At 38.2% G+C, this 24,587-nt stretch overlaps 4 protein-coding genes across 8 annotated transcripts in view; 3 read left to right on the top strand and 1 right to left on the bottom strand.

The window, feature by feature from the left end:
- LOC110840259 (uncharacterized) overlaps positions 1–24,587 on the bottom strand; it is a 341,537-nt gene that overhangs the window by 241,060 nt on the left and 75,890 nt on the right. The window lies entirely within an intron of this gene.
- LOC110837174 (uncharacterized) lies at positions 216–6,187 on the top strand. Of its 5 annotated transcripts, XR_015534863.1 has the most exons (3): positions 216–365; positions 1,721–2,597; positions 4,821–6,187. XR_015534863.1 is itself a non-coding variant. In XM_022079037.2 (2 exons), exons 1-2 carry the CDS (start codon positions 3,671–3,673, stop codon positions 5,710–5,712), a joined length of 945 nt encoding a protein of 314 aa, XP_021934729.1. In that variant the 5' UTR covers positions 3,616–3,670; the 3' UTR covers positions 5,713–6,187. The 5 variants fall into 5 exon arrangements, 1 of the variants encoding a protein (XP_021934729.1); XR_015534865.1 differs by lacking the exons at positions 216–365; positions 1,721–2,597 and adding an exon at positions 3,532–3,819; XM_022079037.2 differs by lacking the exons at positions 216–365; positions 1,721–2,597 and adding an exon at positions 3,616–3,723.
- On the top strand, positions 8,302–11,518 carry LOC110837180 (uncharacterized). The gene is made up of 2 exons (XM_087347570.1): positions 8,302–8,456; positions 9,800–11,518. Exon 2 carries the CDS (start codon positions 9,848–9,850, stop codon positions 10,826–10,828), a length of 981 nt encoding a protein of 326 aa, XP_087203696.1. The 5' UTR covers positions 8,302–8,456; positions 9,800–9,847; the 3' UTR covers positions 10,829–11,518.
- Positions 18,184–24,159, top strand: LOC110837173 (uncharacterized). The gene is made up of 3 exons (XM_087347571.1): positions 18,184–18,300; positions 19,153–22,277; positions 23,017–24,159. The coding sequence occupies exons 2-3, from the start codon at positions 19,167–19,169 to the stop codon at positions 23,398–23,400; spliced, it is 3,495 nt and encodes a 1,164-aa protein (XP_087203697.1). The 5' UTR covers positions 18,184–18,300; positions 19,153–19,166; the 3' UTR covers positions 23,401–24,159.

Below are 24,587 nucleotides of genomic sequence, written 5' to 3' on the forward strand. Positions count from 1 at the left end.
AACATAGATGGCGATCTCCCGGGTTCTTTTGCCGACGCAACATAGCCGCGAAAATCTCAACTCCTACATTAACCTAAACATCTGGTACAACGCCATTAAATAAAGAAATAATTAAACTCACCCCTTCACATTTCAATGGTAAATATCGATTTTGACTTAATAATATTGGACCCAACTAAGTCGATTAGCGTACTTTGTGGTCCTTAGATCTGATTGGCTACCATTATCATTCCCGATACCTTCGCTCTGCTTGTACTGTTTACAGTTCAGTACAGTTGTCAGCAGCTTAACTGAGGGGTGAAGACGTTCTGGCCACTCCCGCAGGTACACCCTGGACCGGTTCTTGCCCTCATACGAAATTAAAGGTTAGTCAAAATGCAACGATTGGGGTTCAGTGCTCGTAAGGAAGGTTTACAAGTTCTCTCTCTTGTCAGTATGACGTCACGAGAAGCTGTATCGTGATGCAAAGACATCGAAAGGCATCGGGCTTCACCGTCAAGCCCTCTGTAAATAAACAATTTTCTCGATACTGAATAATATAAGCCTTATAGTACAGCAAAAATACCTTAAATGCTTTCTCATTATCAAAGTCAGAATGGGAAAATGTTTCTTGAAGACATGTCAGTATATAGGAGTGTACAAGAGTGAAGTTTGTTTCATTGTGGGTATCGTATTTACACAAAATATAGACCTGTTCTTCCAGAAGTTTCATTTCTCAAACAGATTTCTGTTACTATAAAAAAAAATTGTGATTCCTCGTCTTACTATAAAAATTTGTGATTCCTCGTCTTCTACTATAAAAATTTGTAATTCCTCGTCTTCTACTATAAAAATTTGTGATTCCTCGTTGTCTTCAAGAAATGACGTCATCAACAAATAACGCTTCACTACCAAGCCCGTCGCATTCTTAAAAATTGACTGACAGTTGGCCTAAAATATCAGAAAAGTGAACGAAGACGTTATCAAGTATTTGAATTACCAACTCCAACAACTCCTACAAGGTAAACTGATACTCATTCGATATATTACGATTACGAAAACTATTATGAAAACTGATTTTATGATCGATTTTAATACGAAGATTTGCAAGGGTGGGGCTGGACGTAGAAAGTTGACTGACCAAGAACAGTTGGCCTCTGAACAGCGATGTAAAGAAGTAAATTATCAGATTAGAGAAAGCGCTCCTAAAGGAGAGCGTTCCTGTAGTATATTAAATTTGGTATCACACAACTATCTTACCAGTAGAAGTGCATGGGTCTGCATGAATCTCAAACTTAACCCGATTTTCTGAAATACAACGCTTCTATTTTAGTTAAATCTGTAAGTCGGCTTTGCACGATGAGTTAGTGGTCGTACAATTAATTAATAAGCAGCATGAACTACGGATGTAATTAATTAATTAATTAATATACACGACTTCTATATGAAACATGACTGAGGGTAAAACCTGAAGAAACAAATCACTTAGGAGGCGTCAGGGCAGATGAGAGTATGATATTAAAATTGTCTGGAAGGACTCGTAGGGTGGGATGTAACAAACCGGATTCGTCTGGCTTAGGATAGGGATCACCGGCGGCTTTTGCGAACATGGGAATGAACGTTCGGTTTCCATGAAAAGAGAATATTTTTATGTGTTTGTCAATAATGTTTTAGCTTCATGATATTAGATGTGCAAGGGTTAGTTAGTAATGCTATTAATGTCTATAAAATCGATCCACAGATTTTTGCGGATTCTTATATTAGTAACCAAGATGGAAGACCTCAACCAAGGGCTTCTGAGCGTCCTGGAATGTATGCACTGTCGACAGTACATGCTGCCTCCTATAGTTTCATGCGAGAATGGACATCACGTGTGCAACGACTGCAGGGCATTTCTGGCGACATGTCTGGTATGCTACAGACCTTATCTGAACATCAGAAACTCCCTTCTAGAAAACCTAGCCAGGACTTCAGTGTTCCCCTGTGATAAACAACCTTACGGCTGCAAAGAAATTGTACCCATGGATGGTGTAATGGATCATCAGAGAACCTGCCCTTACAGCAACTACACTCGATGTCCCTACGCAGTGTTGCCTACCCAGATATGTACGTGGCAGGGTCCGTTAACAGACGTCCGGTGTCACATCCACAAGTACCATGAGATAAATATATGCGATGTCGGAGGAAAGTTTGTGTCGAACCTGCCACATCTACGACAAAATAGAGGACTTTCTCATCAGGTTATTTTCACCTTGAATGAATTATTTTTCTGTCTTTGGGAGATGGTGGAGCATGATTTTTGCTTTTCCGTATTTTACATAGGACCGAACTTCAAGGCCAGATATTTCAAATACAATCTCACAGTGTGCACAACACTCGGCCAGGAGGCGTACTCCAGGAATTGTTGTAGAATTAGGAACTTGGACGAAAGAAACGATTGCAGTAGAGTAAGTGACTACGTCATGATTCCTTTCAGTCGCATCAGGAGGGTACTTCATTTAAGTGAGAGAAACCAACTGCAATATTCAGTAGACATTTTCAACGCTTCAGTGGTACGAGTACAGTGAAGTTCAGATTAACAGACCAATCACTTTAAAAACAACAGAACAATACATCAGGTGTGTTAATAATAAAATAAAATAATTCTAAGTCCTCTTTTAGACAGAACTTTTATACGTGGTGTCTAACACAAAATGAGATTCTTGGACAAATATGTTTGAGGTACCACTGTTTTAATTTGTAAGTTCTGAGTTTTTCGAGGCAATTTCAATTTCTTATTGGTCGCGACACCGAAAAGTCGTGTGATTTCCGACGTTTCGGAGGGAGGACGCATACTAAATAGGCCCGTTTGTGTAATTATCTCTGTAACCTATGGTTCATAATAGTATTTCAGTGTCTTAGATTGTAAATTTTATGAACTGCTCAGTCACTTAGAAGGAAAAAAAATTAAGGATTTTTGTCGCAGATAAATTAAGGCCCTGACAACATGAAGTTAGTTGACATTACAAATCATGAAATTTTGTGTATTTACCCATATAATCTAAGTTAAATAAAAACATGCAAGAATGATCAATGGTATAATTTGTTGTGTAACTAGTCGTAAGAGTGGCATTTCTTTACAACATAAATCAGCGGTCAACAATATAAGGCCCGCGGGTCGCAGTGGTCTGTCATAGATTTCGCTACTGAAGAAAAAATATACACACACACACACACACGTTAGCTTAGTGTAAATCCAAACAATCTAAAAAAAATGCATTTTAATTTGTAGATGAAGATGAAATCATATTGCTGACAGAATGTATGTTGTTCCGTTGTTCAAACTACATGACTTTTGAAAAAGAATGGAAATTGCTATATTATTAATAAATGAAATTTTACAAAATTAAAAATGGCCTGACATAAAAAATGTCTTGAAAGCAAACGAACAACGTCTTTACTGTAATTTCAGTTGAACAGAGAAATACGACACTGTCCACTAAATGTACGCATTATCAAAGAGAACAGATTCACTACTCCAGGCCTACAAGTCCCACAAAACAACTTCTGTGGTAAGTCTCGTGCCGGTTGCATACTTCGGAAACTCTGCCTTGTTGACTGATGACGTAAACTATACGATTATACAGTACTGTATCTACAGCCTCTCCCTTGCCTTCTCTGCTCCCCTCCAGAGCCGTCGTACAATATAAACATGCACGAGCGACCTCAGACGAAATCGACACTCCTTGGGCAGACTGAGCACAGGTAGGAAAGACGTCTATTGGAGGTAGCGGTGTAAGTCCGAGGAGCAATGAGCTTATTGACTAGTGAATGTGCATTACAGGTATAAATAATATTAAGGTAAATAGGAACGCAATTTTAACGTGTTTGTTGTGTTTCGTGAACAAAATGTACGCGTAATGCTGAAAAAGTATTGAATTCCATAAACCATTATTTTAAATGTGAGTAAACCAGAATGTAATTAATTCTAGGTTATAACGCAGTGTATTATCATAGATGTTTACCGACGTTTCAGAGGTCTCTGCTGCCTCCATCGCCAGGGGACGTCTGAAACGTTTGTAAACTTCTACACTTTTCGACTACAAGACTCTAAAACCCAGAAGATTTCGTACTCACCGTCGGGAGTACATCAAATCCCACTAAACTTCGTTCATTTATCATACGCAGTTTCTTATCAGTAAGAAACAAAAGCTATAATTTTAGTCTGGTGCATATTTTAACACTTAATTTCTCAATGTTTTGGGAGCAATTATAGCAAAGCAGGAATGGTAAACTCACGGCCCTCATCGGTGTTTTACGCGGTCGACTCAGTTCTGTAATTGTACACGAGACGCAACACCGGATGTAAAAAAGTTAAACAAACTCTCAGTCTGAAATGCATGCAAAATCGGCGCTGTAGTGTTATAATCAAAATAAATCAAATATAAATATTTGTCAATGAATTTCATATTTGTTTTTGCCTGTGGGAAAATACGGGAACGAAAAACGAAACGAGGCTGACATTGTTTTCCCTGCCCATGTGATGTGACCCCGTAACAACCACGTGCTTCTACGAGGCCCTTGGTAGGCACAGTTCGCTTGTGACAAGGGGTGTGTTAGTTGGCCTATCCACGACGGAAGACCTGAACTTTGGAACTTGTACGTAGAGGGTTAATGATTTCATACTGAATATTAGGCGACTAGGGCGCGAATATGTGACCTGGATTTACGCGACTCAGCCTACGATATCCACTTGCAAAGTTTTCGAAATCCTTCGATGAACAGCAGGCTAATTGTCCATAAAGTTTGTGAGGCCCCTTAGGGCTTAATATTACCTAAAAATCATGTTTGTCTGACCGTAGGATGGAGGCAAATGAAAACGTGACACCTACCAACTCGCCAACAAACACGCTTAAGAAGATACCACCCGTCCGACAGCGCAAACAGTCTCCACTTAGGTTGCCTGACATCAAGATCTTCTGTGACAGCTACCAGCTACTCTTCAGTCAGATGGTTTGTCCAAACTGTGAAGCGATGATGACATCTCCCATCCGCTTGTGCAGCTCCGGACACTCCTTCTGTGCCGAGTGCCTGCCTTGGATATCGCTGTGCACAATCTGTTTCGCACCTCTGACTGACACGCCGAACAAGAACCTGGAGGATCTACTATCGCTGACTTCGTTCTGTTGCCCAGGACGGCTGAACGGGTGCGATGCCAAAATGCAACTCAGTTCGATAATAGACCACTACAAATATTGTGACTTCAGTGAGATTCAGTGTCCCATCAGTCGCATCAAGGAAAAGAAATGTGTGTGGTATGGCCTGAAGAAACACTTTCCTTTACACGTGAGGAGGCACGTTAATTGGCAAATTCAAATCCCAAAACACAAAATCTTCTCGGACTATTTCACTGTAACTTGGAATTCGAAGCCAAAATGCGCCTTCATTTGTGTTAAAGACGAGATATTCTTGTATTCCAGATTTGTAATCGAAGACAAGTGGTTCTGCATGTTGCAGCAAACCGGGATGACCAGGGGAAAGTATGAATGCGTGTTTCTTCTGGAAGGTGTCAACGGCTTGGATCGTATACGCATGAGACACGCTATACGAAGTACAGATGAAAGTCTGATGAACGAGTTTTCTTTTGGGCGATACTTAAGAATGTCGACAAAAATGATACAGCATTTCATCGATGACGATTACATGAATTTTACGATTATTATCAATGACGTAACTAAACGCTCATATCCTTAGAATAACAGTTATTTTAAACAAAGTAGCAATTTAATATTTTACCAATGACCAAAGACGAAGTGTAAACTTTAAAGTTTAAACTGATATTTATTCCTCCATGAATAATTTTTCTCCTTTTAGCACGAATGTGATAACGAATTTGCTGTAAATTACTAATTCGTATGTAGATTTTAGGACCATATTTATTGTAAATTTTATATTAAGAAAAAATTACTAAACTTTGATATGTTCTGTGATATAGGGCGAATTTTCACACCATGATGTCGATCAAAAATTCAGTACAAAATGTTGATTTCTAAGCCAGATAATTCACGCTTAGCACTGAATATTTTTATGTACGGTATCCTGTTACCCCACAGATATATTGTAACTCGCATTTAAAGATTTAACTGTAAAGATAAAATTTGCTTATCACAGAAATGTTTTAATTCTGTATTTTACTGCACCAAAATAAATGTAAGTAACGTGAATGAGATTGAAATGTGAATCCTCTCATCACAGTAATGTGCCTATTGAAACACTCAGTCCGTACCTCAAAGAAAACACGACGTGTCACCATTGCAAACATTAAGTGGTTCACGCTGTTGTAGTAGGGAGTAGCTGCTAATTCTGAGAATCGTACGAAATACATAAATAGTTGTCAGATGAATGCTGTTGAGAGAGCAAAGAGTAAGTTTAAAATAAAATAAATCTCTCTGGTACGTATATTGCTGTAAACCACTTCACGTTCTGGGGTCAGCATTGGGCCGGTTTAACATGAGCACTCTTTTTACTCTCAGGATTCACCAATGGACCAAATACTGAGCCAGTTATATCCTATCCGCATCACAATCTATTTAAGATATTTTAATATTATCTACTTACGTATGCCTACCAGAATATTCATAAGATCCCGCCACTGGACCCTACCCTAGTCAGTTACATCCAATCCACACGCATAATGTATTTCTTTATGATCAATTTTAATATTATCTCTCTATATACGTCTAGTCCATCAATCGATTGTTTCATCTACTTGACACGCCAATTTCTTCGTAATTGTTTTGCCCATTTAACAATCTTTGAACGAAATAATGCGAGTCTAGATGATGCCTGGCTATTAATTTGCTCGACATAAACATTTCTAAATTTCAGAAGTCTGTATTACGAACCGAAAGCTCCATCTTCATGATTGAGTTATCTGGTTTTTTTTTATTATTATGACGGCCATTTTGTTGACGTCACCAGTTAAATCACGTAGGTGACTGTGGCCAGGTGCAAAAGGTAAAAGGGGCCTGAAGGGAGTGGCATTTGTGTGCTCTGAGGCGGAGTCTGTGTGTATCCTGAGGAATTGTGACTGGAAGAAAACGAACGAGGAGCTTCGAAATAGATGGGTTCCGTCTAACATGGCTACGGCGAGTGAAACAAATGAATTTTCATGTTTTTCGAAGTGACGGTATAAAGCACCGACCATTTACGAAATAACATGTTCCAGAGCATGGCAGAGGGGCGTATAATTTAACCTATTTTTTCCCCAGGCTGTCTTCGGGGTTGTAGCGCCGAGTAGTCTGATAGCACTACAACCTAGAAGGCCGCCATCTTTATACTCACTCATCTCATTCCTAATGTTTTGTTCTGTCAGTTGACGTTGTTACCCTACTGAAAACAACGGTGACTCATAGACCAAGGCGAAGGTCACATCAGAATCCAGCTTCACAAAGTCCAGCCCTCTGCTTACAGTACCGAGGTGTGGAGCTTACTTCCTCTCTCCCATACGTCTTCAAAGCTTGGTACTTGAATAAGTACTTGACTATTTTACCGTCATGCACTAGTCCAGGGGTGGCCAACTATTTTTGTCAGAAACATTCAGCACTTGGTGAAAACTTAGAGAGTCACAATTATTCGTGATGACTCAACATAATTTATAGATATTTAAAATTAAATATCAGACTATTATTAGTTTATGAACGTCAGGAAATTAATAAATATTCATACGATATCCTGAACTCTGATGCTCTGACGATAGATAACAGTTAACATGGGGCAGTCTTCTATTGGGGAAAAAAACACATTTCCGTAAACATCTCTATTGACTTTTGTGGACAGTTCTTACTTATTTAACGGCGTATTATATTTCTTATTAGGCAAACATAAATAATGCCTTTTTTTGTACAATGTTAAGTTATTTCTTTGTTCTTATATGCTGCGTTGTAGATAAAATTCTTTGAAACTAGAGACTCTTGACTCATCCATAGCCTGCAGTGTACGTGCACGTCTATACAACGCAGAGAAACAGACATAAATTAACGTTTCTCAGCTTTCGTAGTTAAGCGAAGTTAAGAAATATTTTTAATTTTGAAATGCTGCTTCGTTACACTATTCATTACAATTTTTTTTTTTTAAATTACTACGTTAGATTTTGTAGCTAATGTTGACGGGCTATTTTCTAGTGGTCGTTAAAGTACAAGCTTGATTTAAAAGACGTTGCATTATACGTGCGCTGTTACGAGTAAATTCGGAAATATTTCAGTTCGTTTTTGGTTACGTAAGTTAAATCATATCAGGTATTTAAATCCGAGATTGATTTACGTGTGTACAGGAAGGAGTCAGGCCTCTCTGTACACCACAGAACACACCCAGTGCATAACTGTCGTATGTTCTGAGGAGCGGAGTCAAGAAAGAACATTTGGCAGCTAAACTGCGCACTCAGTGTAGTTGTGGACCTACTCCGAGTGCTGTCTGACTGCTGGATATACAAGAATCAGGTAATATTTCTTCTAATGACTCCATCCAAATAGCTTGCGACTAATAGTAAAGACAGACTCACTTTGCGCTGCAAACATAATATACGTATTTTTTAAACTTCAGGCAGTGAATTCACTACGTCAGTTTAATATATCGAACTCCATTCATGTAGGCAAAGTAATATACCGGACATTATGTTGTGTTTAATATTCTGATATCCCTCTCTCAGCAAGTCTAAATGGCGAGACAAAAGTGAAACAAAGGGAAGGTTATAAATAATAACTTCAGTTTAATTCAATGCGACTTAAAAACATCTTTCGAAGGTGAGATGCAACATAATATTATTTCTGATAGATCGAATTGGTAACGAAAAAGTGAATACCAATTGGTCGTCCTACAAAGATATTCTTCAGTTACATTTACTCCGGAATAACATTTCTGTCTTTCCACTAGAGGAATATGAAAATTTTCTTCTGTATTATAATTGCAAATAAATACATGAAGGAATATGATGAAACCTAAAAAAAAAAATTAGCAGGTTCTTTGGTTATTTAATAAATTACTCAATGTAATAAAAACTTTTTTTAAAAAATGTATGTGCACTTTTATTTTTGCGTGTTATAGGCACACAAATACGTTTCCGACAGAAACATTCAAACGACTACGGAAATAAGGAGTTATCAATCCCATTCAACCACTACTACTCAGTTCATAAAACTAATCCTGTTATTTATAGAACTGGTAAAATTGGAAAGATCATTAAATTCAGTGACATAATTTATTGTTAATTATCTGATTGTGTAATACATGTTCATTTATAACCAAGGAAGTGTTCAATGTGTATGGAACACGGAAAGCCCTATAAGGGATACAGTGACATTAGTTCATTCTCGTTACCTCGTTAATTGCAAGGTCACAAACCCGTGTTTTTTTTTTTCTTTAAAGATTTTAGTGCTTCGCTCATTTGTCTTGCGGAACGCGCAAATGGGTTCTAATACTCATCGAGTTTAAGTTTCGCAGTTCATCAACAGACGCTTAATCCGTGTTGTCTATTATCACAAACTATTGAATAAAGTATTGATTTAAAAGTTAAACTGGTTGCTCAGCTATTCAAAATTCCCCGTCTGTTTTAAACCCCCAAACGTCATTACGTGCTCACAAGACTTGGCCCCATCCAGAGACGCGTAAAAGCAGTTTAGTTTTTTTTTTTTCCTTCAACGTCAATTTTAATATTATTTTCTCATCTAGGCTTATGTTTTCCATTTTAATCCTCTCACTCCAGGTTTTCAGACTACAATTTCACATGCATCTCTCGTTTCCCACAAGCGCCCTATATTTTATATGCGCCTGTCGCATGTTGCAGATATTCTGAAACCAGGGTAATCACTGGTGCAGCTGAGAGGAGCTTGTAATGGAGAAATCTAAGGAAGGCGTGGACCAGGGGACTGAGGAGGGCGACACGGCCCAAGCTGCAGGTTCCGACAGTAAAGACGAAATGGTGACTCAGCCACCGGTACAGAAGACGTCACCAACCGCACCGTCCTCAGAAAAAAAAATTCAGCATTCGTCGGAACGAATGTCACTGACTCGAGCTAAACGAACAGTATTAAAGACCTTCGGTAAAAAGCCCAACATAATTCATCCGGCTCCCTCTTCAGCTACTGCATTCGAGGAAACGGACGCTCCCACTGACTCAGCAACAGAAACTGCAATTGCCAGCGGAAAAGACATTTCCACTGCCACTGCCACTGCCACTGCCACTGCCTCGACTTCCTTGGCATCTCGCACTACCACTTATCCTTCTACTGCCACAGCAAAGGACCCTTCAATCGTCAAAACAATCACTGATATTTCTACTGCCACAGCAAAGAAGGATCTTATCATTACCACAGCAGCTACTGACATTCCTACTGCCAGCACAGAGACCGATCCTTTAATTGCCACAACTACTGACATTCATACCGCCAGGACAATTTCCTCGACTTCCGAAGATGCTCGTGCTACTGCTGGCATTGAAACTTTCATTGCACCAGACCCTACCGATCACCCCAGTGCCACAACGGCCACGGGGCCTTCCACTGGAACAGCCGCTGGGTTTTCAAACGCCTCAACTCAGACTACCACTACAGTTATCAAGAAAAATGACACGTCCACAGACGACGACTCCTCCACCTCCGAGGACACTGACTCCTCCACCTCCGTGGACACTGACACTTCCTCTTCCACTGACACTTCTACGGACGCCGACACTTTTACATACACTGGTCACGGACGTAAATACAAACACAGTTTATTAAGAAAGTTCATTGAGGCAAGGAAAAAGCCCTCTCAACCTAAGCCAATTCCTGACTCAGAAGATGAACTATTTGAATTGTTGGATTCTGATGACTGACAGAGATCAGTTTGAAACTTAAATATCATCTTCACGTATTCTTTGATCCCGCGGAACAGGGATAGGTTACCTGCAAGAAGTTCCCATACTCCCATCCCACCCATTCAGAAATTAGATCACGTTAATTCATTTACCAAAGAAGCTGCAAATTAAGCTGGATAAATTTACGCGATACATTTTATTTTTCGTCGCCTGTGACAAGTCAGCGAATGTGAATGATGGAAACGCACCGAAATTAAGAGTGGCTGATTTCAAAATACTTTACCACACGAAACTTAAAGAAAGAAAGAAAGAAAAAAACATTTTATAAATTAATACAAGAACAGAGCCATTATATATTACAATATACGAGTATAGATTTTAGTATTAAGCTAAGAATTCTGAGTGCTGAAAAACAGGATTTTTAGCTATCCTAACAGACTTCTATTACTTCTGTAATAATTATTTAAAACATTAAATATATTTTAGTTTTTATTATTTCAAAGAAAACTGACAGTTGAATACATGTTCCTAACAAAATGTAAAGAGTGAAATAACTAGATATAAGTGAAGCAGAATGAATAACAAACTTGTAAGGGTTTATGTTGCTGTGTTACCTGAAACAAATTTTGTCAAATTGGCTTTTATTGTATAAAAAATGTCACAAAATATTCTGTAATAATTTTTAATAAATTGTCTGTTGCAAAGAAACGGCACGTATATCTTGCAGCACCCCTAAATTAGAATTAGATGGTTAATTATTTATCAATTAACCTAATTTTATTCGCTCGCTTGCAAAAACCACATGAATCCGCTGTGAGAACTAAGAAATTGTTGCCATGGCAGTCACCATGGGTATCCCATAAGATTACATCAGTCCAAGCCTTTGCTGCGCAGTGATCAGTTTCCAGGTAAAATGACAGGAGTCCTGGACATGTTTTAGTACTGGGCTTTTATTTAGAGTTTGGCCATAAAGAAGCTAATGGACCCTTCAGCGACTTAAACAGGTCCCCTATCCCGGCAGCGAATACCACAGGAGTTAAACGTAATGTGGGTACTTGTAAAAATAACACGAATAGACTGTAAGCGTTTGCTTATGGATATTATTATTATTATTATTAAGTGTTCTGTCTTACGACAGGTCCATTGCTCTGCCCAAACAGAGCTCTCCAGTTGTCCCTATTCTCGGCTTCTCGCTTTAATTCCTGGAACGTCATCTTCTTTCCTTGTTTAAGGTCGTCGGTTAGCTGTATCAATCTTCTTCCTAGTCCTCGCTTTCCTTCAACCTGGCCTTCGATGATATCACTCATTAATCCATTCCTTCTCATAATATGACCCAGCCAGTTGGCTTTCCTTCGTGTAATCGCCTGCAGAATGTTTCTTTGCTCGTTGACTCTCCTCAATACTTCTTCGTTGGTCACTCGATCCGTCCACCTGATCTTCTCTATTCTTCTCCAAAACCACATTTCAGAAGATGTTAATTAACTGTAATTGAATCAGATGTTTGCCAGTTATTCTTAGGGGAAAAAAATATCTTTAAAGTGAGCTTTGTGAACTCAACGTTGCTTAGTAAATCATCGATTCAACTGCGTTCTGCACTAACACTTATTAGCGATGTCAAATTAAATCAAAGCTAAGTGTTTGTAGCAGTGTTACTTTTAACATGAAGGACTACGTACTGAAATGAACTCGTTATTTGAATCGTGTACAGCGAAACCTTCATTTCTGATACCCGTTCCAGCCCCAATCCTACCGTTTTTTATATTAACCTGAACCATAAAAACCATTTTGAATGTGGATTTTGTTAAGGAACTGTACCACCTCCGTACCTTATTTATAATAACACTTTCCCTGCTGCTCTCGTTTGCCATTGTCACAATACAATAGAAACACGGTACTAGCAATTACGAATTCGTGAATTATATCATAAAATAAATTAAATTAACATAAAAATTAAAATTAAATTGAATTCCGTAATAAAGAATAAGGATTCAGGATGTGCTAAATGATTTAGGCTGAAAGATTATGTAAAACTACAGTCTCTGATTGAGTCTTAATACTCAAGGATTATAAAACATCGGAGGTTTTGGTCCAGGATAAACCGATACATTGAAACTTCTTGAACAAAGCCACTGCTCGACTGTGGAATCCGATCGGTCGGGGAGTGGCTCGTCCCAGAACTGCACAGTGCTTCACGACGTAAACGTAGATCGTAAGGCGATTTCAAAGACGCAGAAGGTAAAATGGCCGAAGGCTACCTACATTCAGATAGAATTAACTCGGTCAGTTAAACCTAATTCGATATTAAAGCGTTTCAAATTTTGCGTGCAGTGAAGTAAATGTATTCAGTATATTTTATTTTTTAAGTACGGTTTATCGGTAGACCAGTCGCGTTTGAAATTTAAACGTTCCCCGAGTACTCTTGAGTCTCCATTATACTCGGCCACCCCCAAAAGCGACACTTCTTCTAAGTCGTATGTTAGTAAGCAAATTATATCAGTTCCAAAAGTAAAATAGAAGAACGGTTTTAAATATTGAATGAAACGAATAAGAAAATAATTGTAAACTCGTATAAATTCAGCATATAATATAATAGAATGTATTTACATTCCATAGATCCTTTATAGGCCTAAGCCAAGGATATGGTACAGGTCATAGTAGAAATACAATACTTGTTTCCAGTACGAATATAAATACAAAGATATAACAGCTATTTACAGATTTTTGGAACTACAGGATTACAGTAATTTTCTAGACTACTTTTATTTTGTTATCCAACTCTAATGCATACGTTTAGTCTCTTTAATGTCTTGAGTTAATATCTTACAATATTTACTGTAGTGACTTTTCATTATTTGGTTATTACTAGATCGGCAATTAGGTAAAGATCTCGTTTACGTTCAAAAGATGTTTTGATACCTTTAGTAAATCATTCTTTATTTTCAATTTTTTTTTCCCCCTCTGTTTTCATGGGGAAACTCGCTTCAAAATTTCTTAAGAAGATATTTAGGAATGTGTTAAATTTTGAATCTTACATCATGTCTGTTTAATACTGACTCCCAGTTTTCATTATTTAGTTGTATTACAAATTTTTTAATAGTGTCATTATTTATAAGTCCGAATCGTTTCCTTTAATTATGATAATAACAGATCGATTCTATACTTTTTATAACTAGAAGTTGAGCCCATTTATCACCGATTCAACAGAAATATGATCTCTCCTGGAACTGTCCATAAAAACATTATCAATGGTAATACTGGAGTAATTTTGAATTCTTGTGGGGAAGTTAACTATTGACATGAGATTAAAGGATGTAAGTAGGGAATTCAGACATTGTTTGTGGTAGCTTTCAGTAAGATAATCAACATTAATGTCACCGCAAATGACAAATTCCGCCTTAGGTTTATAAAGGTAATTTATAATGGTTTCTAACTTGCTTAAGAATAGTTCAAAATCACCTGTTGGAGATCTTTTATATAGCTATGACATAAATGTTGGAGAATTTAAATTCCAATTGCACAACACAGCATTCTATGTCTCGTTTCTTGCAGTGATGCATTAAATCTGATTAAATTTTAGATTGAGAAATTACCATTATATAGAATACCCCATAAAAGTGTGAATAATTTAAAAAATATTAGGCAATTATGAGTAGAAAATATTGCATAAAATGTCTGATTCGCAAGCTATGTGGCATTATGTGGAGTATGAAATTAAATAGAAATGAATTTGTTATACACTGCAAATTACACAAAGATACGTAAATAATTATGTGTCTAAAAATGAACGCCACTGCATATAGACACGTGAATCCTGTTACAATCCAAAATAACCGCATCACAATGTTACAGAGAAAAGTTTCGTTGGCATGGAGACGACCGATGGGAATCTTGGCGAAGCAGCTTCGCCTCGCAGACAGGGAGATGAAACCGCAGGACATCTGGATGCTTCGATGGAAATAGATGTAAATACGATGCCCCCACCACCGACGCCGCCTTCTAAATTTAAAAAATTGTCAAGTCAAGAAAGGATAACAGTGACCGAGTTGCTGTTGCTGTGGCCCTCGGTTCGTCCTGGATTACCGGACACGGTCATAAACAGTATTAAGTACCTTGGGACGTACCTAAACCAATTTAGGTGTCCTGTTGAAGTAAAAGAAGACCTACAGACTGACTTGCCCAAAGAACACTCAGCATGGATGCCATTACTAGAGATTTTTTGTACAAAAATGGCTATGTGGGTGAAAGGAAAAAGTAAATTAATAGAGACGTGGAATGAACTACAAAAAATCTTACCACAACAACTGGCAGAGATATTTGAACGACTGGCAACAACATTTTATACATTAGGAGCTTTAAATGAACAGCGCCCTGCCACATCACCCAAAGTGACAAAATCACCCAAGACAGCTGAAAAGGCAACGACTTCGACCTCTGATAAACGAAGTCCCTCACTCGTAGAAATACATTCCACAGAACCAGAAATCGCCTTCCACGAAATAAAGGCACTTATTATTTTAAGTGAAGCTGCAGATGTGATAGCGGGAATCATGAATCTTTCATAACCGACTGTTCAGATGACGACAACAGATGCTTCGATTCATGTTCCCGGTAAGTGCGTTCTAACGGAGAACTCTCCAATCTCAACGCCTGCGTTTTTGCACTGTTAGAAAATATTCATGATTAAGACGATGGACATTGTGCTCCTATTTATTCTGTTACCTACCATTGTTAGTATTCTTTCCCTCTATGAAATAATAACGGTATTGACAAACGCATATAAATAATCAACAAAACGAAGTGCTTACGACTACAGCATTCTACCTTCTGAAGAAATTAATACTCGAAAATTTGAATAATTATTTTTTGTTTATATAATATTCATACCCAGAATTATTATAATACAGCATCTTCATCTCCCAATAACGAAACTCTTAAAACTATTATAAATTAGCATTCTTAATTAATAACTTCTCAAAATCAATACGATGCGGCACAATGACTTAAGAATAAGGTCGATGTCCTAAACGTCGTGAAAGTGGCGTACGTATATACTAAAAAGTCAGTGCCCAATATGACTATAATTGCAGTATTCTTTTCTCCTGAAAGTAAAATTAATGTTCAAAACTATAATGTAGCGTCTTCGTTCTAAGAGTTAAATTAATGCTCTCTAGAATTTCATGTAACAGTCCTTTAATAACGAGACATGTTTAGCACAATCATAACGTAGCATTCTTTGATCTTAAGACTTAAAATTTGTAATGCTCGTTACATTACAGTCCAATTTTATGACGCACGTAAAATGGAATCAAAGGTTATATTGAAACTTTCCTAACTCTTAGCAACGAAATGTACATAATCATGGAAATGCAATATTTTCTTTAAACCACGAAATAAATGCGCAAAATTAAACTCTAATTTGTATAGCGCATATGATTAAAAAGAAGTGATGTGGTTCGTGAGACGTGACATACTTTCTGAATGAAACGACACTGGATCATATGAAAGTTCGCGAGAAATATGTTGCATTTTAATTTATTATCCATTCAGGTATCATGCAAATAATGTTCTGGGCATGAATATACACTAATTATCAAGTACATGTTAATTTTATTGTAATTTTAATTTCTGTAAAATGTAACGTATGTGGCCTAAATGTACTGCTTATTATGCGTAATACATATTCTTGTAATTGGTCGCTCACAACATTTCAACATATACAATTTCCACATTCAGAGCAAATCTGTTGATTGATATATGAAGACTTAAATTGCGACACTTTTGGTATAAATGTCCACTTAACATATTTGGTGGTGGCTCGGAAATTGTGTATTTCATGGACATGTCATGTACTCCTTATATATGTATCATGGTAACCGAAGATAATATACGGATATTTCATTAGTGCAGTCAGTGTGTATGAAAATATAAATTTGTAATATGAGTAATATTGTATTTTATATCTGATTGTACAAACGTGTAACAATTTAATATTAATAAAAGTAATAGAAAGAAACAATCTGTTTAAATGCATATTAAGCAGGCTATTAAAACCTCAAAGTGCACTTGCCCTTAGAATAACTACAAATGTGCCATCGAATTTGAAATGCACTAATTTGGGATAACGTATCTGAGTGGCATTAAGAGGAACGAGTAGAGAAATTGTCTTTAGTTGGCTAATTTGTTTGCAAATTATTAGTATGTTCTGAACATATGGCTACTATTTTCTTTCTTTTTTAAAATGAATTATTTCCAAAGAACTATTCACAAATACTTCAAAATATCCTTTCACATCCAATGTCCGAAACAAAATAGTAAACACTGATTTTAATGACAGGAACCACGTTCGCGGACACAAAGATCAGGTAAAGTCAGGAGTTGAAGTATCCACGTGCCTAAGCACTTATTCATAAATGTAAACAGTTTTATGCTCCAGCAGTTTTACCCTAGGAAACGAAAGCATTGGAAGAAAAAATTAAATAAATACGAAGAGTTTGCTCGCCGTGTTCTCAGTGGGCTCGGTAAATGACAGTATTTTCTGTCTGACAAGTACCGTATCGCAGAACAATTTCCAATTCTTTTATGTTCATAGTTTAGATGCGTCATGTTTGTGTTCAAAATTCAAATATATATTTATTATTCAAGTCTATACACAAACTTTTAAATTGTTGATGTTAAAATTTAAAATCACCATTAATATTCTGTAATTAAAGATAAAAACCTGAAGATGATGCTATGACATTGAAACATGTAGTAATATATAGCGCAATATTGTAACATCGAGATAACGATGAATGGCGCAGAATATTAATATCAATTTTAAATTTTAACATCAACAATTTAAAAGTTTGTGTATAGACTTGAATAATAAATATATATTTGAATCTTTTATGTTCATTACAGCATATACAAATCTACTATCGAGACAGCTCAATAACAGCGCAGGTTTGCCTCTTAGACGGTTCCTTGCGTTTGAAATAAACATGGAACTCACTGAACTAAGAACATAACACAATCCCACTGAATACCGTGAGTCATTCCTTGCAAACTACGTGAACTTTTTATAGACCATTAATCAGTAAAGGCTGTTATGAATTCATGTCGACGGAAATAATATGAATCCTCTTTGTGTACATTTAACATAAAACTTCACTGGAATTCTGGCACCGCGTTAGAGTGTGTTATGTTATCGACGTTTCAGACAAGCATACTGACTTCGTCTGTAAGGTCGGCAATACAGACCTCCCCTCTTCCACATGGTGCCAAGATCAATATCTGTGCTGTGGCGGAGGAAGTTAGAATTAAAGATGAAACGAGATAATCGATACCGAACGTCGATCACACTATTTATTATCTCTGACCGATGAAACTATAAGGAGTAAAAAGCAATCTTTCTACTTCCTCTCCCTCTCTGCAGTTGAGACAGTCAGAAGGCTGCAGTCCCACACATCAATTCAAGAACGGTGGAACTCAATCGAGAGCCGACGGTCGAAGTGGGTGCATGTTTTATTACTGTAAATTTAAAATATTTTCGAGGGTAAGTCGAATATAAAGAGTATTTTACGTACGCTATGGAAATTTTCATTTCTATCATTAATTTGACTGTTAATTGTTTTTGCTATGTTTGGAGTCCACTTCTTTATTTTATTTAAACAAAAATAAATTCCTTTACTTTATTATTCAGAAAACTCCTAATAGGACCAGATTTCTTGGTATTCTTAAACATTTTTATAACTTTGAAGTAACAGAGCATTTCATATATATTTTAACTCGTTTGAAATCAACACGAAAAGACTTAACAGTAGTATATACCCTATATGAACAGTACTTAGCCTCATTTATTTCTTAAATGAAATGGAATTTCACGGGTATATCTGTCGAAAGCTAAAACGAATTGTTTTATATATGCTTTAAAGCGACATTTTAAAAATAAAGTAGTACTCAGATTTTACATGTCCGAAAACAAAAAGTCCAGAGGAAGATATTTAAGTCTATGAAGCATGTGTTCTTGATTGTGAAATTACGTGCACATAATTATACTAAGAAATAATAATATCACGGTAAACACGTAGGAGACTGACCAGTCAAGCACAGCACAGAGATATGGGTATTAAGACCAGTCAAAGGGGATTGATATTATCAATTGCTGCATAACGGGTAAAACCGAATAAAGCAAGTATCGGTAAAAAATATTCACGCCCTTGCTTGAGTTGAATATTGTCTTGAGAGCCTAAATTAAGAATGTAACTGGGTCTAATCAGAACAAATACAACAATATTTTAATCTGTATTCATATACACATGATGATTTCAAATCGCTTAAAGATTTTATATGTCTTTCAACAGAAACGGTAGTCAACATGGAGGACGATAAATCAAAGGACAAGGAGAAACGAGATACTTCAGCACCAGATCATTCTGAAGATACGACTCGTGAAGAATTACAGGAAGAACATGAGCAATCTCGCAGCCAATCCGAAGCCATTCCTGGTCACTTGGCACCACCAGTCAGCGTAGGAGCATCAGCCTGCCACGAAGAATCTTATAGCCAGCCTGAAGATATTCCTGGTCCTTCAACACCACCATGCACTACAGAAAGATCACCAGCCCATGATGAATCTGAAAACCAGCCTCAAACTGTTCTTGAGGTTTCAACAGAACCAACTGATATAACAACAGGATTATTCTCCCAGGATGAATTCAGCAGCCTATTTAAAGTCATGCTTGTACCTTCAACATCACCAGAAAACGTAAGATCATCACTGCAGTGTCTGAGAAAATATTCTCCACAACTGGAAGCCATTCTTGGGCCATTAACACCACCAGAAAATACAACAGAAGCATCACCATCCCAGGAACAATCTACCAGTCAATTCGAGGCCATTCCTGAAATTTCAACTGAACCAGACAGTTTAGGAGCATCGTCAACCTCAGAAGAAGAATCTGGTAGCCAGCCCAAAGTAATTCCCGGAACATCAAGAAAGCCACACAGTATAGGAACACCATCGGCCTCCCGGGACGAATCTAGGAGCCAAACACCTGCTTTTCATACGCCACTGACACTACCATTCAATATACCAGCGCACTCAGACTTCGAGGGTGTCCCTTTATTCGTGTCTGAAGACATTGCTAGGCCTTTGTCAACGCCACTTTCTTTCGACGACTTCTCTCTCAGCCATGTTGGAGTAACTGGTAGGCCTGTGACAACACCATCAGTCTTCGAGGGTTTTCCTGAAGCCACTGCTAGGCCTTTGTCAACGCCACTTTCTTTCGACGACTTTTCTCGCAGCCATGTTGGAGTAACTGGTAGGCCTATGACAGCACCATCAGTCGTCGAGTATCTCTCTAGCTGCCTAACCGAAATAATTCCTGCACTTTTAGAGGAATCATTAGCCTCCCAGGAAGGACCTCGCGAAGAGCCTGAAACTACTGCCGGACCTTCAACATCACCAGAAAGCATAGCATCATCACCGTTGTCCACGGAAGAATATTGTAAACAACTGGAAGCCATTCTTGGGTCTTCAACACCACCAGACAATACAACAGCATCACCATCCCAGGAACAATCTACCACTCAATTCGAGGCCATTCCTGAAATTTCAACTGAACCAGACAGTTTAGGAGCATCGTCAACTTCACAAGAAGAATCTGGTAGCCAGCCCAAAGTAATTCCCGGAACATCAAGAAAGCCATACAGTACAGGAAAACCATCGGCCTCCCGGGACGAATCTAGGAGCCAAACACCTGCTTTTCATACGCCATTGACACTACCATTCAATATACCAGCGCACTCAGACTTCGAGGGTGTCCCTTTATTCGTGTCTGAAGACATTGCTAGGCCTTTGTCAACGCCACTTTCTTTCGACGACTTCTCTCTCAGCCATGTTGGAGTAACTGGTAGGCCTGTGACAACACCATCAGTCTTCGAGGGTTTTCCTGAAGCCACTGCTAGGCCTTTGTCAACGCCACTTTCTTTCGACGACTTTTCTCGCAGCCATGTTGGAGTAACTGGTAGGCCTATGACAACACCATCAGTCGTCGAGTATCTCTCTAGCTGCCCAACCGAAATAATTCCTGAACTTTTAGAGGAAATATCAGCCTCCCAGGAAGGACCTCGCGAAGAGCCTGAAACTACTGCCGGACCTTCAACATCACCAGAAAACATAGCATCATCACCGTTGTCCACGGAAGAATATTGTAAACAACTGGAAGCCATTCTTGGGTCTTCAACACCATCAGACAATACAACAGCATCACCATCCCAGGAACAATCTACCACTCAATTCGAGGCCATTCCTGAAATTTCAACTGAACCAGACAGTTTAGGAGCATCGTCAACCTCACAAGAAGAATCTGGTAGCCAGCCCAAAGTAATTCCCGGAACTTCAACAAAGCCACGCAGTGTAGGAACACCATCGGCCTCCCGGGACGGAACTAGCAGCCAACCACCTGCTTTTCATAGGCCATTGACACCACCATACGATATTTCAGCGCGCTCAGACTTCGAGGGGGTCCCTTTATTCATATCTGAAGAGGCCGTTAGGCCTTTGATAACACCACTGGTTTTGGACGACGTCTCTCGCAGCCTTATTGAAGTCCCTGGTAGGCCTAAGACAGCACCATCAGTCTTCGAGTATCTCTCAAGCTTATCCGAAATAATTCCTGCACTTTTAGAGGAATCATTAACCTCCCAGGAAGGACCTCGCGAAGAGCCTGAAACTACTGCTGGACCTTCAACAGCACCAGACAATAAAACATCACCATCCCAGGAACAATCTACCAGTCAATTCGAGGCCGTTCCTGAAATTTCAACTGAACCAGACAGTTTAGGAGCATCGTCAACCTCACAAGAAGAATCTGGTAGCCAGCCCAAAGTAATTCCCGGAACATCAAGAAATCCATACAGTGTAGGAACACCATCGGCCTCCCGGGACGAATCTAGGAGCCAAACACCTGCTTTTCATAAGCCATTGACACCACCATACGATATTTCAGCGCGCTCAGACTTCGAGGGGGTCCCTTTATTCATGTCTGAAGCCACTGCTAGGCCTTTGTCAACGCCACTTTCTTTCGACGACTTCTCTCTCAGCCAAGTTGAAGTAACTGGTAGGCCTGTGACAGCACCATCAGTCTTCGAGTATCTCTCTAGCTCCCCAACCGAAATAATTCCTCCACATTTAGAGGAATCATCAGCCTCCCAGGAAGGACCTCGCGAAGAGCCTGAACCTATTGCTGGACCTTCAACAGCACCAGACAATACACAAGCAACGACGGCAGCCTCTGAGGAGCAATTCTCTAGACAACCTCAAGATATTCCCGGATCTTCTAGAGATTCAGAAAATGCAGGACCTTCATGGGCCACCCCAGCTACGATACCCTTTCTTCCACTCATAACAATTTACCACGAATTGTTCGGAGTCAACCAGAACATCTCAGTTGCCATTCCACAAGTGTTGAACTCATTTCACAAGGTATGAGGTGGACAGGATTGAACCACAGGATTTCTCTTTTCACAATATATAGTAATTATAATTCACAACTGCCTTCTCGGATGCCCACTTTAGTGAAACAGTGTCTAAACCCCTAACTCGTTCTACAAATTTCATTCAAATTTACTTTCAGTTTTTCTATTATATTCGAATGAAACGATGTGGAAGCTGGTTCCAATCAGTACAATTTACTTCAAGGACAGATTTCCTTAATATCCTGACTGAAAGTATCACACTAACTCTAACCCTAAAAGTTAATTATAAAATCTTAAATTCAGAGTAAGGCTGTCGATGTTTTCACATCGAAAGCCTTTGTAGGTTGAGTACACGACACTAATTAGACCACAGTGGTGGGTGTTAGTCGATGGTGTTTGATTTTAAACATCGTCATGATTCCCATCTACATATATGCTCACTCGCTCTACCATTTTGACTCTCATGGTGCACGTATCCCATTTTAAGCGTTTTCGGTTTGGGAAGCGATTCGTATGAATGGACTTAGTACATGGACAATTTAATATAAATCCAATTATGTAATCGCCATTTATCTTGTACGGAGTTGAATTAGGTGATGAAAATTGTTTACGATTTTAAGCTTATTCACATTACGAAAAATTAAGACTTTTCGATTAATCAATCTTTTCGTTATTTCTTTTCTCCACACGCAAAAAAAAATGTTCATGACCAGATACTTAAATATATTTTACGTTTGTAATTCCAGGCAACTATGGCAGTTCCAGAACTTGCAACGAAAAAAGACTGGGTTTCTCGGCAACTTGAATTATGCGCTTTGCAACAGACGTACACGGAAGGGAAGCTAAAGGATTTCTTCTTGGAGCTGCACTACCTGATCGCGAAGATCGAGGTAACAAGGGAAAACCTGTTGAAGCCATTTAAACAAATGTTGAACATACTCCAAGCACTGGCCCCTGTGTGTTTTTACGCGCGTGCGCGAGCACTTGAGGTGATGTCGCGTGACGAACTCCTCACAGGTGCAATTTGCCACCCCCGAATGGTTATGGATCAATTAAATGAAACTTGTTTGCTGATGGAGATGCTCTTGAAACGGCTACGCTCAGCAATTAAGAAGCTGGAGGACAAGTGACCACGAAATATTCAACGTTCATCTGTAGGTAGGCCACATGCATTTTCTCACATTTTGTATCCAGACTAATATAATATAAGGACCTGAATACAAACTGTTGAGAAAAATACTTGAACGTGCATACGATGACATGGACAGCTTGTGACATAACATACGGAACACTTGGCATTGTTAGGACTGAGGAATTTTAAGAGTATTCTGTGAATTGAGTGTGGGATAAAGAGAAAATGGGACGTTAAATGCGTACAGAATTTTTATAAGGAAACCACCAGCAATAGTGTACTTGAAAGACCAACAAGGACAAAGAATGATAAGAGAAAGAATTTTGTGAAGATGGTAGATGCAATTGTATAAAAATTATTTTAACTCTCCATAATGAAACAAGAAAAACCGTCTTGAACCTACCTTTAAAGCCGTGGTTCTCTTCGCATGTGATATTAGTCAAACAAAAGCCACCTCTACCGCCTATTAAACAATTCTAGAAAATAAATTTGTGACTTTCATAGAATGCAAATGCTAATTTGCCACCATTTTATGAAAAAAAAAAACTCTTTAGAGTAATGTTCTTTGTTGAAAGGTTTAAAATATAAAGTTTGAACGCATGTTTATGTTAATACCCTAGTTATAAGCACCCAATAAGATATTATTACTAATATATTAATTTTACTTTCTTAATGGCTTGTGTATTGTGTAAAAGTTGTTGCAAAGAACTGTTAAATTTCTCATTGAAAATAAAACAAAAATAAGCTTTTTATGGAATCTAAGGGCTCGCATGTTTTCTTACAACCAGGCACCACCTGACGTCAACTGGAACCAGCTTATGCCAGTCCATATCATATATCACATTTGTCCCAAACTCCCTCTACTGCAGAATTAACCTGCAACTCCTTGCATTTCTTGTACTAAAATTTTATATGCTTTAACAATGCCTCCATCTTTAGCCATTGCCCTGATGATGGAGGCAGCAAGCAGCTCTAAAACTTCTATCGGACTGCACGGTCGAACATTCCAAAAAAAAAAAGTATAATCTTCAGAAAAACAGAATTTTAGACATCACACACAAAAATGGAATATTCAGTCTGTCGACATGAAATAGACTTACTAAATATATTTTGTCATGAAAGGATAACTAGTACTCCAAAATTTAACTTAAAATGTCTTGATGTTATAATATTTTATAACACATA

The sequence above is a fragment of the Zootermopsis nevadensis genome, unplaced genomic scaffold (assembly GCF_977971745.1).
Source record: "Zootermopsis nevadensis isolate Lab colony 2312 unplaced genomic scaffold, Znev_1.0 Znev_ptg000012l, whole genome shotgun sequence".
Taxonomy (NCBI): Eukaryota; Metazoa; Arthropoda; class Insecta; order Blattodea; family Termopsidae; genus Zootermopsis; species Zootermopsis nevadensis.

Excerpts from the sequence above, each read along its gene's own strand:
- LOC110837174 (XM_022079037.2), top strand. The coding sequence starts at position 3,671 with ATGCACGAGCGACCTCAGACGAAATCGACACTCCTTGGGCAGACTGAG. Across the intron at positions 3,724-4,820 it reads CTTGGGCAGACTGAGCACAG|GATGGAGGCAAATGAAAACG; the intron begins GTAGGAAAGACG and ends GTCTGACCGTAG.
- LOC110837173 (XM_087347571.1), top strand. The coding sequence starts at position 19,167 with ATGGAGGACGATAAATCAAAGGACAAGGAGAAACGAGATACTTCAGCA. Across the intron at positions 22,278-23,016 it reads TGTTGAACTCATTTCACAAG|GCAACTATGGCAGTTCCAGA; the intron begins GTATGAGGTGGA and ends TTGTAATTCCAG.
- LOC110837180 (XM_087347570.1), top strand. The coding sequence starts at position 9,848 with ATGGAGAAATCTAAGGAAGGCGTGGACCAGGGGACTGAGGAGGGCGAC.